Raw genomic sequence first — 14,754 nt, 5'->3', positions numbered from 1 at the left:
TGATTTAATTTTTTTTTATATAAAAAGGACCTTCAGGGCTGGCCTGGTTTTACTGCTCTCAATTTATTACTAAAATGTCTGCTGTGTTCAGAAGGAGCAGAGTGAGGTCAGTCTTGTAAATCCCCCTAAATCCTTTGTATTCTCCTCCTTAGATCGAAAAGCTTTCCTCTCCTGTGGGAGATTGCAGAGTGTTGGCTCATCTCTCTACTTGAAGAGAAAGTGGGGGATTGGCTATCACTTAAGGTAAAACCTTTTGTTTTGGTCGTCATTCTTTTTGTGAAAAGCTTCTCATTCTCGTATTTTCTTGTAGAATCTGTGTTTTTGTAGAGTTTATATAGATAATCATAGAAATCCTGACAATTCACTTTAGAAGACCTTTAAGCCTGCCAAAATTTCCCTTCTTTAGACAACAAGCTGCCTTTCTTTGGAGCCCAACCCTGAAAGTTCTGAGCACAGAGCTAAAATGACTTTGCCATCTCCCTTGCAGGTGAAAGAAGAGTGAGGTGATCTGTGGTGCCAGAGTGACCTGCAAGGGCTTTATTTGTCTTTCTTTTCTTTCAAAAAATTGCTTTTCTTAGGATTCTGAGTTCTTGGTTTAGCAGTATTGTCCAGGATCATAATTCTTAACCATTTGGGCATTCATGGCAAAACCAGGGGCACTGCAGATGGCTGTAAAAATTCCCACTGGAATTCTGCCCAGTTTTGGAGTTTTCCCTATGGAAGAATCCCCACTGGCTCTGTACTCCAAACAGATGATGCACACATTTATTTTTCTTATTTAACATTACAATAATGGGTTGTTTTTGCTAACAGGATGCACATAAATGACCGGTGTAATCCAGAGCTCGTGTCATCCGTGGTCAGACAGCACATCCCTGATGCTGTGCTCAAGGGACAGAAGAGGGATGAGCTGTGTTTTGGGCTGCCTCTGGAAAACACTGACAGCTTCCCAGGTAAGAAACCTGTCTCTGTGCCTGGGTTTTAAAGGGAAACCCTCTGGTGGGAAAATTAGAAATCAAAATTATTGTGAATAATCAAAATTATTGTGTTTTAAAGGGAAACCCTCTGGTGGGAAAATTAGAAATCAAAATTATTGTGAAGTGAATCATTATATTCCTTGGTCTGCAATGTGTGGTATTAGGAAGCTGCATAAATATCAGTTTTACAGAAAGCCTTCAGTGCACATGCTGATATTGAGGATGAAAAAAAGAAAATCCACCAACTAATTTACAAACTAAAATTCACTGGTTTTACTCCTCTCAATTTATTATTAAAATAAGAAGGAGCAGTGAGGAGAGTGAGGTCAGTCTGCTGCACTCTTGTAAATCCCCCTAAACCCTTTGTATTGGTTCTTCAGGATTGTCCATGAAAACCAAAACCACTGAATTTTCCACTAGTTACCTCCAAAAAAAACCAGTGAATTTGTGATAACTTTCAGCTCATGGGGATTAATGGTGTGAATGCTGGAGCATGCAGGGTTAATTGTCTGAGTTTGTGGTGCCTTGCTGAGCCTGGTGCTTTCTCCTGTGCAGATCTGTTCAGCCACCTCGAGAGCAGCCCCTTGCAGGGGGTTGTTAATTATGAGGTGACCAGGACAACCCTGGAAGATGTTTTCCTGAAGCTGCAGGGTGAGGAAGCCATCGATCCCCAAGGTAAAGCTTGCACTTCCCTGGTATCCTCAGAGTTCCATCTAAACATGTGTTAACTGAATATCTCATCAATTTCTGCTAAATGTCAATATTGATGGGCATAGAGTGGCAGCTGTATCCCACTTGCCTTCAGTGAGGAAGAAGAGAAACCCAAATGATTCTGTCTTGGCTTCCCTCAAGCACAAGAATTAAGGCTCATGTTGGAAGGGTATTTGCTTTTGAAGGGTTGTACAGCCCAGAGCAGAGGTGGGAAGGGATAAAGTTTCCAGAAGGTGCTTCCCAAAGCCAGTGAAGATTTTGGATGTATTGCCACATCAGCCAGTCTGAATCCACCAATATAAATTATATTCTGGATTAATTACGGGCCCTTTTCTCTCAAAAAAAAAAAAAAAAAAAAAAAAAAATTTAAAATAATAAAATAATTTAAAAATCAAAGGGTTCCTCTGTTCAGAGCAGAAGATCCTTGATGATAGTTTGGGATTAAAAGGTGTCCTTGGAAGGCTCTTGTGGGTGATATTTCTCATGGTGAACACACAGGAGATGCAGACCTTGAGGAGAAGGAGCAGAACCTTGGGGGGCTCTCCAAGCAGGGGACCCTGGCCATGAGTGGGATGATGCTCTGGAGGCAGCAGGTGTGTGCTGTGCTGAGAATCCGCCTGCTGAGACTGAGGCACGAAGGAAAATTCCTCAGGGGAGTGTAAGTACAGGAGCCCCCACCTACCTGCAGCCCTGGGGCAGCTGGGGGGAGGTTTAAACACTGCTGGAGATGTTTGGAAGCAGAGAATTGGGTGGGGAATGTTTCAAAGCTGCAAAAATAGGGGCAGGCTGGGCAGTGGGAGGGCTCTGGCTTGCTTAAGTTTAAAATTTCCCCCATAAATCACACAATTACTTCTTGGTGGGTTTCCCCTGGCCTCACTTATGGTCTGTTTTTCCATCCAGATTGCTTTTATTTGGAGCATTTATCCTTCCACCACTGATGGTTTTAATGCTGTTTCATCTGTGGCACAGCTCCAGCAGCTGGGAAATCACATCTAGCCCCTATTTTATTCCCATGAAAGAGAAAATTCAAAACAGGTCTACAAACCTCCTCATCCTCAATGACACAGGTGAGGAACAGCATGTGAGGGTGACTCACTTTCTGCATCAATGTGGATTTTGTTATAATTTTCAGAGCAACCTTGCAAATGCCACAAATATATAAAGGAATTGACTGAGAGGTGTTTTCTTTTGAGCAAAAGCAAATGCAGTTCTAGTGATGATATAGGTGATATGTAAAAGAGTAATGAACCAGGCAATAAAAAAAAAAAAAAAAAAGCAATAAATAAAATAAGTTTGAAACATGCATTGTGTTTAATAAATAGAAAAGATACAGGAAATACATGTTTGCTTAGAATCTCAGTGTTTGGGGTTTTTAACATACCTCTGCTTTGCAAGTAGGAGCTTGTTTACATGAAGCTGTTTATATTTAAAGACAAAAAAGAACCTCTAATAACTCTAATTTCTGTCCTTGACTTGATTTCAGGATCAGAAATAGAGGACTTCATTGCTGCTTTGAAGAGTCAAAACATAATCCCAGAACTAACTCTAGAGGAAAACATCACAAGCCTTCCAGATTATAATGGAGCTATAAAAATATCCCTGGAAGGCAAGGTGAGGGATATTTTGCTTTCTTTCATCCCATACATCAACAAGATTTCCTGAGAACTATTTAAATGAGAGCAATAACCACACCAGAAAAAGGGAGAATATTTTTATTTTGGCGTAATGAGCAGTCCCAGCAGTGCTTCCCACACCTCTCAGGGACATGAAAACTTTTTGTTTTGTCATCCCCAGAGCCGCCAGTTCACGGTCATGTGCAGCCCAGAGCCCCTCAACTGCTTCCCTGTGCTGGTGAACATCCTCAGCAACACCTTCCTGAGGCTCCGCGACTCCACCGCGCGCCTCCGCCTCTGGAGCCAGCTCTTCTACACGGGGAGTGCCCTGCCCTGCTGCCCAAATTTACTGGGATGAGCCTTGGAAACCTGGCTGGGGCAGCAGTTCCAAGGGTTGGGGGTGGTGGTGCCACTGCTGAGTGTTCCTGGGGGGATTTTTCTAAGGGTTTTGTAGGGTTTTGGTACTGTTAAGGTATTTAAGTTTGTGCTGTTTGGAGAGAATTGGGGTTGGTTTTGGAAAAGAGAAGTTTCAAGGTGGCCTTTTATGATGGAAGGATGGAGAGTGTTTACAAGGGCCTGGAGGGACAGGATGAGGGGAATGGCTTCAAACTGAGGCAAATTGGTTTAGATTAAATATTAGGAGGGAATTGTTCCTTGGGAGGGTGGGGAGGCCCTGGCACAGAGCAGCTGTGGCTGCCCCTGGATCCCTGGCAGTGCCCAAGGCCAGGCTGGACAGGGTTGGGAGCACCCTGGGATACTGGGAGGTGTCCCCACCATGGCAGGAGTGGATGAGATGATCCTTAAGGTCGTTTCCAGCCAGGGAATACAACAGTGATCTTTGCAAACCCCCCCTTTCCTCAGAAAAAAAAAGCTGGTCTCCATCCTCAACAATTTACAATAATCCAAATTCTTTCTGCAAATTCTAGGATGCTAAATGTCATTATTTTGTTCTTTTTGCCCTGTTTTCTGTTCTTAAACAGAACTGACTTACCATTTCATTAGTGCTCTTGCTCACTTGTATATGTTCAACCATCTCATGAGCACCGAGCCAGCCAGATTTTCCCTGGGCAGCATCAATTATGGATGACTGAATTTCTCCCCCACAGGCAGAAAATGCAGAGCTAAAGCACTACATTTTTTATGGCTTGTTCACCTACCTGCTGGTTCTGGCTGCTGGTTTGCCTCCTCTCTTTGCCATGGGCAGCGTGGAGGATTACAAGGTAAAGAGCACGAGCTGTGGCCGTACACAAGGAGAGAATGAGATGTGAAATGTCTGGAGAGCACCAGTGGGGAGGCACAGGGTGCCCAGAGCAGCTCTTCCAGATCCCTGGAAGTGTCCAGGGTAGGTGGAACAGAGCTTGGAGCACCCTGGGACAGTGGAAGGTGTCCCTGCTCATGGCAGGGGTGATCTTATAGGTCCCTTCCAAAATTTCTAGGTGATTTCTATCGTGATAGAAGAAAAGCAGTCAGGTTTCAAAGTGCACTTCTCTGCATCCCAGTGAGCTGGGGCTCACAATAATCTGGGTGCTAATAAATCTTTTGAGATCAGAACGATTTAATATTCTTTCCTTTTAGGAACAACATAGTTTTAAACAATAGTTGAACTGAGAATTGGGAGCGCTCAGAAAGGAGATGAAGGGAGGAGTGAGGGAATGGAGAAGGAGCAGGAATGATGTTTTAGCCTCCCCTTTTCCTCATTTTTTGTCACTTTGCAGCTGCAGGCTCGCTCCCAGCTGCGGCTGGCAGGGCTCTTCCCCTCGGCATACTGGTGTGGGCAGGCTCTGGTGGACATCCCGCTCTTCTGGAGCCTCATGTGCCTCATGTTTGGGCTCCTGGTGCTCTTCACCCGCATCTGCCCCTTGGAGGTCCACGCTGTGCTGAGCCTGGTGAGCTCTGGGCCATTTCCCAGCAGGATTTGGCTTTAAAGTTTATTTGCAGTTAACTGCTGTGGGCAGGTTTTGTACATCCACAGGCACCTCCTTGTCACTGATGTCTCTCTCTCTCTCTTTCTCCCCAGCTCATTTGCATCTTTGGTTATGGAATATCTCTTGTCCTCTTTGTTTATTTAATGGCCTTCAAGTCTCGCACGGGGCGGAGCAATCGTTACATTTGGTCTTTAACCTTCATTTTGGTAAGTGAGGAGCATCTTCACTCTGGAATGTTTGATTCTCACACCTTGCCACTCGGGGCTTTATTTCAAATTTGCAGCAATCAGCTTCAATTTGTATCAATATTCAGGAGAATGACCTGGATCACTGGCAAATAACTCCGTTTTTTAGCAACAATGCATTAATATTGGAAATTGTTTTTCTGCTTTATTCCAGGTGAATTATGCTGCTTTTTTGAGCAGTGATCATAATCGAGTACTTTACTACACCTGTACGCTGATTCCTGTGTTCCCACCTGTGGGCTGGATCATGTTTTCTGGACTAGTAAGCAAAACACATCCTACTAAACTCAATAATTATCCTAATGGTGCAAAGTGACAGAGCAAGAGGCACTTCCCAAATTCCCAGTCAAAAAGAGAGAGTGGGAAAAGAAAACAAGAAAAGAGAAGTTCCAGGCTGTTGAGTGAGAGAAGAGGCCAAGATCTGACCTGTTAATCCTTTGTTTGGTTGGGGTATTTTTGTTTTTTTAGTCACTAAGAGCTGTTACAGTGGCTGTGTTTTGGCAGCAAGGTTGGCATGGGAGGGGAAAGTGGTGGGGTGGGAAAACCAGGAGGGAGGAATGAGCTGGGAGAAGGCCAAAGAACTGGGAAGAGAGAAGCAATGGTAGAAAAGGTCAATTTAACCTGATTTGAGGCCTCTGAATTACTGGAGCCAAGGAAGCCACAACCCCTTGAGGCAGTGAGAACCAAGGGCAGATAAAGCTCCTTTATCCCATCCTGCAGGAAAATTAAACATCCCTACCTGCCACACCTGCCCTGACACACACCATGCTGAGGAACTTTCTAATTGAGTGATCTCCTTCTCTTTCAGAATTTCTTCCTGTATAACGATCACACGATTTTTATGAGATGGAATTACATCTACTTGCCTGCCCTTGCAGTAAGGAGGGAACTGGAGATGGTTGCTTGGGCAGGGATGGCTGTCACTGATGCACTGGGCTTTCCCCATAAAGAAAGGATGGGTTTTGTTGTCAAAATTTCCCATTAAGTGTTGGCAGGGGAGGCAAATTCCAAGTAATCCTGGGCTTGTGCTGCATGTGGCCCTTGGATGCTGCAAAAATGGGGCAGGGGGTTAAGTAGATCTCATGTAGAAGACAGATATTATGAATAAACTGATCATCCCAAAGCTGCTCCTACAGAAGGATGAGATGATCTCCCATCCCATAGGATGTCTGTGGGGGTGCAGGTGGATTATCTGGGCTAGAGCTGCTGTAAAAAATCAAGGCTTTTGCAAATAATCTGCATATCAGAGAGGAATGTCTGCAAAGCATCACTTGAGCTCCTTCCCCTTGCAAACCTTTTCAGTAGCTGAAATTAATGAGATCCCTGCATCCCTTTCTAATTAAAATTAGCAGAGTGTGTTGTTACCTTGCCTCCATCTAAACCTAATTAATGTCTGGTTTGCAGCCCTACGTCCACGGGGTGATTTTTGCTTTCCTCCTGCGCTGTTTGGAGATGAGATATGGAGAAGCAATCCCGGGGTTTGATCCCATCTTCAGGTGTGTCCCAAAATTCCCTGAGAGCCACAGCTATCCCAATCTGCAGCTTGGAGCTGCACTGCCAGGCAGGACCCCTGGCAGCAGGAGGGAAAAATATGATATGTGAAAAATGCTTTTCACCATGTGGACAAAGCAGGTGTTTTTAATTTTTTTCTATGTCCTTGAGAGGAAAAAAATTGAGATTTCAGCTTTTTTTTAAGGTTCATAGCTGAGATTTCGGGACATTTCTCTAGAGGGGGCTAAATTATAGCTCCAGATTGAAACAGAAAGATTTTAACTCCTTTTCAAAGGTGTCAGAATTGCTCCAAATTGGATGGAGGCTTTCCCTAAATCTTCATCAGGTCAGGACTGTCCAAGTGCTCTGTGCTTAACTATCACCAACAAGTGACCAACCACTTGAGTCATCTGGGAGAAGACTGATAAAAAGTATTTAATTATCAAATATTTCCAAGTGGAGGAGTTAAGTGCCCAGATGGGTTTGCAAACCTGCCACTATTATTTTAGTTCTCCTTGAACAGATGACTGGCACGTGTGGAGCAGGGAGCCAGTCAATAATTAAATAATTAAAGATGAAGGAAAAGCTAAAACTGGCCTCTATTTTCTCAGCCATGCCAGTGAAGTTGAGCTTTTCCTTCCCAGGAATAAATACTTGAGCAAACACCGTCTCAGTAATCCTGAGCTCTGACTCTGTGAGCGCAGATAAAATTTGGGTTTCGCTGGTGCTACCCTGGGAAAAAAAACTCACAAACCTTTCTGGAAGTGATTCCCAGTGAAAGCATCTCTCCTCCTGCACCCCCAGGATCCAGCAGAGAGGAAGGGTCCCCCAGCAGAACAAGGAGCTCCCTGCAGAGGAGCCCCCCGAGGTGCAGGCGGAGAGGAACAGGGTGCGCAGCGCCGTCACCTCGCTGCAGCAGGACCAGGTGAGCCCAAACCCAAACCCAGCCCCTGGACTGCTTTGCCTTTCATTCCCCATCCTTTCCATCCTCTCATCTGCCTCTGCTTCCTTAGCTCATGCACTCAGGTCTGCTGTGATCTCACCCTCCAGCCCACGGTTGTCGTTATACGCGAGAGTCGTGTATAATAACGACAATTGGCTTCTTAAGCAAGAGAAGCAAAAGAAACGTTTTATTGGAAAACAAAACCGTATTTACAGAGTGGTTCACAAGCTTCAAACAGGACAGTAATTCATTGGACAATAGGAGAAAACATCTCCTGTCATGTGCATCACAAAACTGTTTCTCAGTCAGCACCAGGCGTTAATCTCTCTTTATTAATTCTTTTCTGTTTACCAGAAAGTTACCATCCTGGGAAAGGCTCAGACTGGAGCTGAGAAACTGTCTCAGCCTGGGAAAAAGCCTCCCAGCCTGAGAAAGAGAAAAGGAACTCAGAATCTGAGAAAAGGCCTGGCAAACTTTGCCTGGGCCTTCAGCAGTGTCCACACACGGTCACCGTGGCACCATTATTTTTATTCCCATTCTGCATATTTTCTTTTTTTTCCCCCCCTCTGTTTCATAGCTTTCTAATTTAAATTTTTTCTCTATTTCAAAGTCCTGCTTAATGGTAAGAACAGATCAGCTGTCTCATGGGGTAGGAGGAGTATTTTTATTTCCCTCTCTGTCTGTTCACAGGACTTGGTTGTTGTCAATGGTTTGCGCAAGGAATACGAAGTCAGGACAGCCACTTCCATCTTTAAGAAAAAGAAGAAACTTGCTGTCAAAAACCTCTCTTTTGGTGTTAAAAAAGGTTCAAGTACTTTGCTGCACTCCCTATAACATAAATGACTAAAATCTAAAGGGAAGGTCTCATTTGGAGGCAATATTTTTATTAGAATATTCTTGTGGGCATTGTATTCAAAGTTTTAATTTATGGGGGTAAAACCACCCTTTCTCCAACTGTACTTTTAAATATTGCATAGAATACAGGGAAGTACCAATAAATATTATTAACAGTTGTTGCATATTTATTCCAGGAGAAGTGTTAGGTCTGCTGGGACCCAATGGGGCTGGGAAAAGCACAACTCTGAAGATGATTTCTGGAGGTGTAGCAGTGACTGCTGGGGAGGTAGGTGGCTCCTTGGAGCAGCTGCAGAGATGATCTTGATGCATTTAAAACTTAAGGATGTGACAAAGCAAGCCAGCAACATCTCCCTACCATCAGGGGATTTATGGATGTTTATGTACAATTTATGTGTCCAGAATATTTACAGAACTGAGAAACAGAAATTCATCAGTGTTCATCAAAGTCATAAATTCTAGTGTTCATCAAAGTTAGTGTTACAGATTTAAGAATTTGAGCAACAGGAAATCTTCAGCTGGCATTAGAAACCCATTGTGAAATGTCACAAGCCCTGTAAGAATTGTTGACATCTCAAAAACCCCAAAAATAACACTCTCCATAAACAGCCTTGCAAAACCAGGAAATTGAAAACGAATGTGGGCAGTGTTGGGCCAGTAACAATCCATCACTTAATTACGTGCAGAGTGATTAATGGCATGTGCTGGGGGAGAGGAAATACCATTGCTCTTACAGATTTGGGATGAGAGGCTGGAAATAAGAAAGTATTAGCAGGAAAGGACAGGCTGATGCTGGTAATATTGGCCAAAGTGAAAAGGCAGATGGAGCAGGATCACCCTGCTCATAGAGCCACACAGTGACCATTCACAGGTGGCTGCTGACCACACAGCTGCCTGTTTTGGCCAGTTGGGCAGAGCTTGGGGCAACCTGGGCTGGTGGAAGATGGCCCTGCCTGTGGCAGGTGTGGGATGGGATGAGCTCGAAGATCCCAAATGTGTGATTGTGTGACCCCATGTCCTAGTTTGAAGGACAGGTGGGTCTGCCAAGAAAAGCAGGAGATGCTCTTTGAAATGGAGAATGCAAACCCCCTCCCTCTAAATTATTCTAATTTTGAAATTAAGGGGCTCTCAGGCAAAGATACGGGAATTAGGAATAACAGTTCTTTACTAGGAAAATTAAAATAGAAATGCAATATTACACAGAACAATCACAAACCCTGCCAGAGTCAGAATCCAAGCCGACACCCATCAGTCAGTCAGGGTGGTGGCAGCAGTCCCATTCCATGGTGCTGCATCCTCCTGCAGTGGCAGATGTGGTTCAGCTGGAGCAGTGCTCCTGCAGAAGGTGCAGTTTCCTCTGAAGGTCCAGGGATGATGTGGAAAGGTCTGGCTTTCCTCTGGAATCCAGTGGAAAGAAGGTTCCTTGGTGTCCAAATCTCAGTTTTTATCTGGGTAGGAAAGGCTTGGCTCCTTCCCTGGCTGGAGCATCTCCCAGTGGGATGATGGAATTTTATCAGCCATGCACTGGGACTCAATGGCCATGAACAGGAGATATCTCCTGGAGGGAGAATGGGCTGTGGAAAGATAAAGATGATTGCCCCAGCTGGTTTAAAGATGGCCCATTAGCAGATAATGTGTGCCAGGAGATCAGGGTCACTGCCCCACCCAGTTTTAAACAATGGCCCATTAACAGGAGATATTTCCCACAGGGGTAAGAATCACTGCCACACCCAGTTTTTAACAATGACCCATTAACAGGTGATACCTCCTGGTTGAAGGGTGGGTCATGGGAAAGATAAAGATGATTGCCCCAGCTGGTTTAAAGATGGCCCATTAGCAGATAATGTGTGCCAGGAGATCAGGGTCAATGCCACACCTGGTTTAACAGATGGGGACAGAATGCACATTGCAACCCAAGACACCCCACAACCTGTGTGTGTGCAGGTGCTGCTGAGGGGTGGGGATGGAGCCCACCTGTGCCCAGGTGCCCTGGGCTGGTGCCCACAGCAGGACCCTCTCTGGCCACACCTGACAGTGCTGCAGCACCTGGAAGCCTTGGCTGCCATCAGAGGCATGGGGGAAGAGGATGCTGCTCATGCCATCAGCTGGTAGGAAGCCAAATGGTCTCTTCTGTTGGTTCTCTCTCCCTCCACAGGTTGGGGGGCTTCCAGCCCAGTCACTATGTGATTTTTTAGGGTGGGGAAGGGATTCTCTGTTAGCAAAACTGGCTTGTGTGGCTAAGAGACAACATCTTCACCTTAAGAGAGGTGGCTTCTCCTGATGAGTCTGCTATTTCATACTGTTCATAGTCCCTTTCAAATGAATATTGTAGCCCAAGTTTACCTGGGAAAATTCAGAAAAAAAGAAATCAAACTTGTCCCAGTTCACAGCCAGTTGCTTGAGTAGCTCACTTCTCTCATTAGCTGCACTTCCTGCTTTGCATTTCTGCAAAAAATCCTCAATTTATCATCCAAGTTAGGAGCAGAATCACCAAGTAACCCGAGGTGATTGATATCAACTAAGCCCTGCCAGTGTCTGGTTCCTCAGCACCCCTGAGCACAGAGGTTGCACACCAGGATGGTCATTGGGGCTTTTTTCTTTCCATTCCCCACAGCATAGGAAGGGCCTTGGATCTCCTGAAGCATTTCAAGACCCCAGTGAGGAGTTTGTCTGCTGGAGAAGCCAGAAAGGTACTGTTGGAATTGTCTTTGCTAATTAACCAAACCCTGCTCACTATTTTTTGGATGTGGTGCAGATGAAACCTTCAGCTGAGTGGGTTCCTGGCATCATTCATTTTCATCAATACCTTTTGAATCCAGATTGCAGGATTTCCTCCCTCCTCCTCACCCTCTTTTCCCACTCTCCTGCACCTTGTGTTTAATAAGTGCTAACCACAAATTGGATTTATAATCACCTCTTCACGCCCCACCACCTACATCTGCCAGTAAATGAGATGGAAAACCACTTCCACATCTTTGGCAGGCTCAGGAGTTCTGGGGAAATCTGATTTTGAGAGATTAAAATATTAACTGAGAGCACCTGAAGTGGGATTTTTTAAACTCTCGGCTCCTCTACTTTGGAATCAAGATCTTCAGCTGTGAAAAACTCACAGGGATTAAGGTGCTCCAGTTCTGCAGGTAAATAAAGGAGCCCTGACCTCATGTTGTTCCTATTCCAGCTGACCTTTGCTCTGAGTATCCTGGGAGAGCCAGCAGTGATGCTTTGGGATGAGCCCTCTGTGAGTGTGGACCCCAAAGGGCAGCACTGCATGTGGTGAGGAAATGGGAATGGGAATTTGGGACAGGTTTAACACGATGGGTCTCACCCTCCCCATTGCAGGAGCTCTTGGGCAGGCTGAGGTTCTGCCCTGGTGACAGAGTAGATAGATCTGTCTTTTCCCTTTTTCCTAATGCCCAGGGGAGGGCAAGATCTTGCTGAGCTCCTCACTGATCTGGCAGCAAGCCCTGTAATATAATGGTCATTAATACACCCCAGAAATTCACAGCAGACACCAGCTGAACACATGCATTTGGTACAAAAAACGCAAATTTCTGTTTTCTTCAGATCAAGAGAAAAAATTGTAGGAAGTCTCCCTTTAGTCATTCAGCACTAGTGTTTGCTGTAGATCTTCATAACCAGTTTACACCATCAGTGCAAAATTTGGAAGGATGCTGAGAAATTACAACACAGCAGTGGAGTCAAGGTGATCTTTAATGAGAAAACTGAAGTCCTTTAAACAGTCATCCTCTTTTTAATAGCTTTAAAACTTGTTCCCATGGAGGGAGACACAGAGCAGGAGGTTGTAGCTGTTCCCAGGAAGTGACTGTGATCCGTGTGTTGGCAGGAAGGTGATTCAGGCCTCCCTGAGGAGCAGGGAGAGGGCAGCTGTCCTGTGCACGCAGTCCCTGGAGGAGACGGCGGCGATGTGCGACCGCGTGGCCATCCTGGTGTCCGGCCGGCTCCGGTGGGTCTGGGGCTTCCTGGGTTTGGTTTGTGTCTTGCTTTGAAGGACAGGTGTCTGCCAAGAAAGGCAGGAGCTTCTCTTTCAAATGGAGAATGTAAACCCTCGCCCTCTAAATTATTATTATAATTTTTAAATTAAGGGGCTCTCAGGCAAAGATATGGGAATTAGGAATAACAGTTCTTTACTAGGAAAATTAAAATAGAAATGCAGTATTACACAGAACAATCCCAGCCCTGCCAGAGTCAGAATCCAAGCTGACACCCATCAGTCAGTCAGGGTGGTGGCAGCAGTCCCATTCCATGGTGGCTGCATCCTCCTGCAGTGGCAGATGTGGCTCAGCTGGAGCAGTGCTCCTGGAGAAGGTGCAGTTTCCTCTGAAGGTCCAGGGATGATGTGGAAAGGTCTGCCTTTCCTCTGGAATCCAGTGGAAAGAAGGTTCCTTGGTGTCCAAATCTCAGTTTTTATCTGGGTAGGAAAGGCTTGGCTCCTCCCCTAGCTGGAGCATCTCCCAGTGGGATGATGGAATTTTATCAGCCATGCACTGGGACTCAATGGCCATGAACAGGAGATATATCCTGGAGGGAGGATGGGCTGTGTGAAGATAAATATGATTGCCCAGCTGGTTTAAAGATGGCCCATTAGCAGAAAATGTGTGCCAGGAGATCAGGGTCACTACCACACCCAGTTTAAAACAATGGCCCATTAACAGGAGATATCTCCCACAGGGGTAAGAATCACTGCCACACCCAGTTTAAAACAATGGCCCATTAACAGGAGATATCTCCCACAGGGGTAAGAATCACTGCCACACCCAGTTTAAATCAATGGCCCATTAACAGGAGATATCTCCCACAGGGGTAAGAATCGTGCCACACCCAGTTTTAAACAATGGCCCATTAACAGGAAATATCTCCCACAGGTGTAAGAATCGCTGCCACACCCAGTTTTAAACAATGGCCCATTAACAGGAAATATCTCCCACAGGGGTAAGAATCGCTGCCACACCCAGTTTGTAACAATGGCCCATTAACAGGTGATACCTCCTGGATGAAGGGTGGGTCATGGGAAAGATAAAGATGATTGCCCCAGCTGGTTTAAAGATGGCCCATTAGCAGAGAATATGTGCCAGGAGATCAGGGTCACTGCCACACCTGGCTGCAACAGACGGTGACAGAATTCACATTTCTGGCCACATCAACCCAACACAGTTTGGTTTATTCTTCATCTAATGGAAAGTACTGGTTTGGGTGCTCCCATGTGTGGTTTTTTCCACTGTGCTTATTTCATCAGTTTTGTGAGGAGGCAGCACGGTTAAAAGAGCTGATGAATAAGAGGATGTACAGCTACTCCTCAGCTCCCTAAAGCCATTGATTTATTTGCTAGTTATGGTGGTTTGAGTCATTTTTCCTCCCTCTGCAGGTACATCGGTTCCATTGAGGATCTCAAAAATAAGTTTGGCACGAGTTACCACCTGGAACTGAAGATGGCAGAGGTGGGGCAAAGTGATGCTGTCCACACAGAAATCCTGAAGCTCTTCCCCCATGCAGCTCGGCAGGAAAGGTCAGTGTGTGACCAATGTGAAAGGTCCATGGGCTGCCCACAGCCTGGATTTGCCCTGGGGTGCTCTTTTCCTCCTACTGACCTTGCTTAGTGATTTACCTGGAGCACAGTTATCCTATAGCCCCTCCCCAAACTGCAATGCTGAGCCACAAGATGAAGAATTCATTATTTTATTGCTTTTTCAGGACTTCTTCTCTGCTCACTTATAAGATTCCAGTGGCAGATGCACTACCTCTGTCCAGATCTTTCTCCAAGCTAGAAGCAGGTAAAAGGAAACAATTGGTTAAATAAGGAAATCCCTTCCAAATCGTTTGTGTGGATTTGGTTTTTAAGGATGTTTTCTCCACCCCTCCGCAGCTAAACGAAATTTCAAGCTTGAGGAATACAGCTTGTCACTGAACACTTTGCACCAGGTAGGCTGATGCAGGAGCTCCAGCTTGGGAGCTCTCTGTGGAAAAGGAGGGAATAAC

At 45.4% G+C, this 14,754-nt stretch overlaps 1 protein-coding gene across 1 annotated transcript in view; it reads left to right on the top strand.

Moving 5' to 3' along the window:
* Nucleotides 1-14,754, top strand: part of LOC306810655 (ATP-binding cassette sub-family A member 10-like) — a 28,197-nt gene that overhangs the window by 13,086 nt on the left and 357 nt on the right. Inside the window, exons 16-38 of the mRNA XM_079323480.1 lie at nt 153-243; nt 814-953; nt 1,533-1,652; nt 2,187-2,346; nt 2,589-2,755; nt 3,172-3,299; nt 3,483-3,624; nt 4,412-4,521; nt 5,017-5,187; nt 5,319-5,432; nt 5,626-5,733; nt 6,280-6,348; nt 6,876-6,967; nt 7,767-7,887; nt 8,596-8,710; nt 8,937-9,028; nt 10,705-10,868; nt 11,375-11,450; nt 11,939-12,033; nt 12,605-12,724; nt 14,144-14,284; nt 14,470-14,549; nt 14,642-14,697. Coding sequence (XP_079179606.1) covers nt 153-243; nt 814-953; nt 1,533-1,652; nt 2,187-2,346; nt 2,589-2,755; nt 3,172-3,299; nt 3,483-3,624; nt 4,412-4,521; nt 5,017-5,187; nt 5,319-5,432; nt 5,626-5,733; nt 6,280-6,348; nt 6,876-6,967; nt 7,767-7,887; nt 8,596-8,710; nt 8,937-9,028; nt 10,705-10,868; nt 11,375-11,450; nt 11,939-12,033; nt 12,605-12,724; nt 14,144-14,284; nt 14,470-14,549; nt 14,642-14,697 — 2,672 coding nt within the window. The remainder of the gene's footprint in view (nt 1-152; nt 244-813; nt 954-1,532; nt 1,653-2,186; nt 2,347-2,588; nt 2,756-3,171; nt 3,300-3,482; nt 3,625-4,411; nt 4,522-5,016; nt 5,188-5,318; nt 5,433-5,625; nt 5,734-6,279; nt 6,349-6,875; nt 6,968-7,766; nt 7,888-8,595; nt 8,711-8,936; nt 9,029-10,704; nt 10,869-11,374; nt 11,451-11,938; nt 12,034-12,604; nt 12,725-14,143; nt 14,285-14,469; nt 14,550-14,641; nt 14,698-14,754) is intronic.

This window comes from Erithacus rubecula, assembly GCF_903797595.1.
Source record: "Erithacus rubecula genome assembly, chromosome: 20".
NCBI classification, from domain to species: domain Eukaryota; kingdom Metazoa; phylum Chordata; class Aves; order Passeriformes; family Muscicapidae; genus Erithacus; species Erithacus rubecula.
This window is presented reverse-complemented; position numbering and strand designations above follow the sequence as displayed.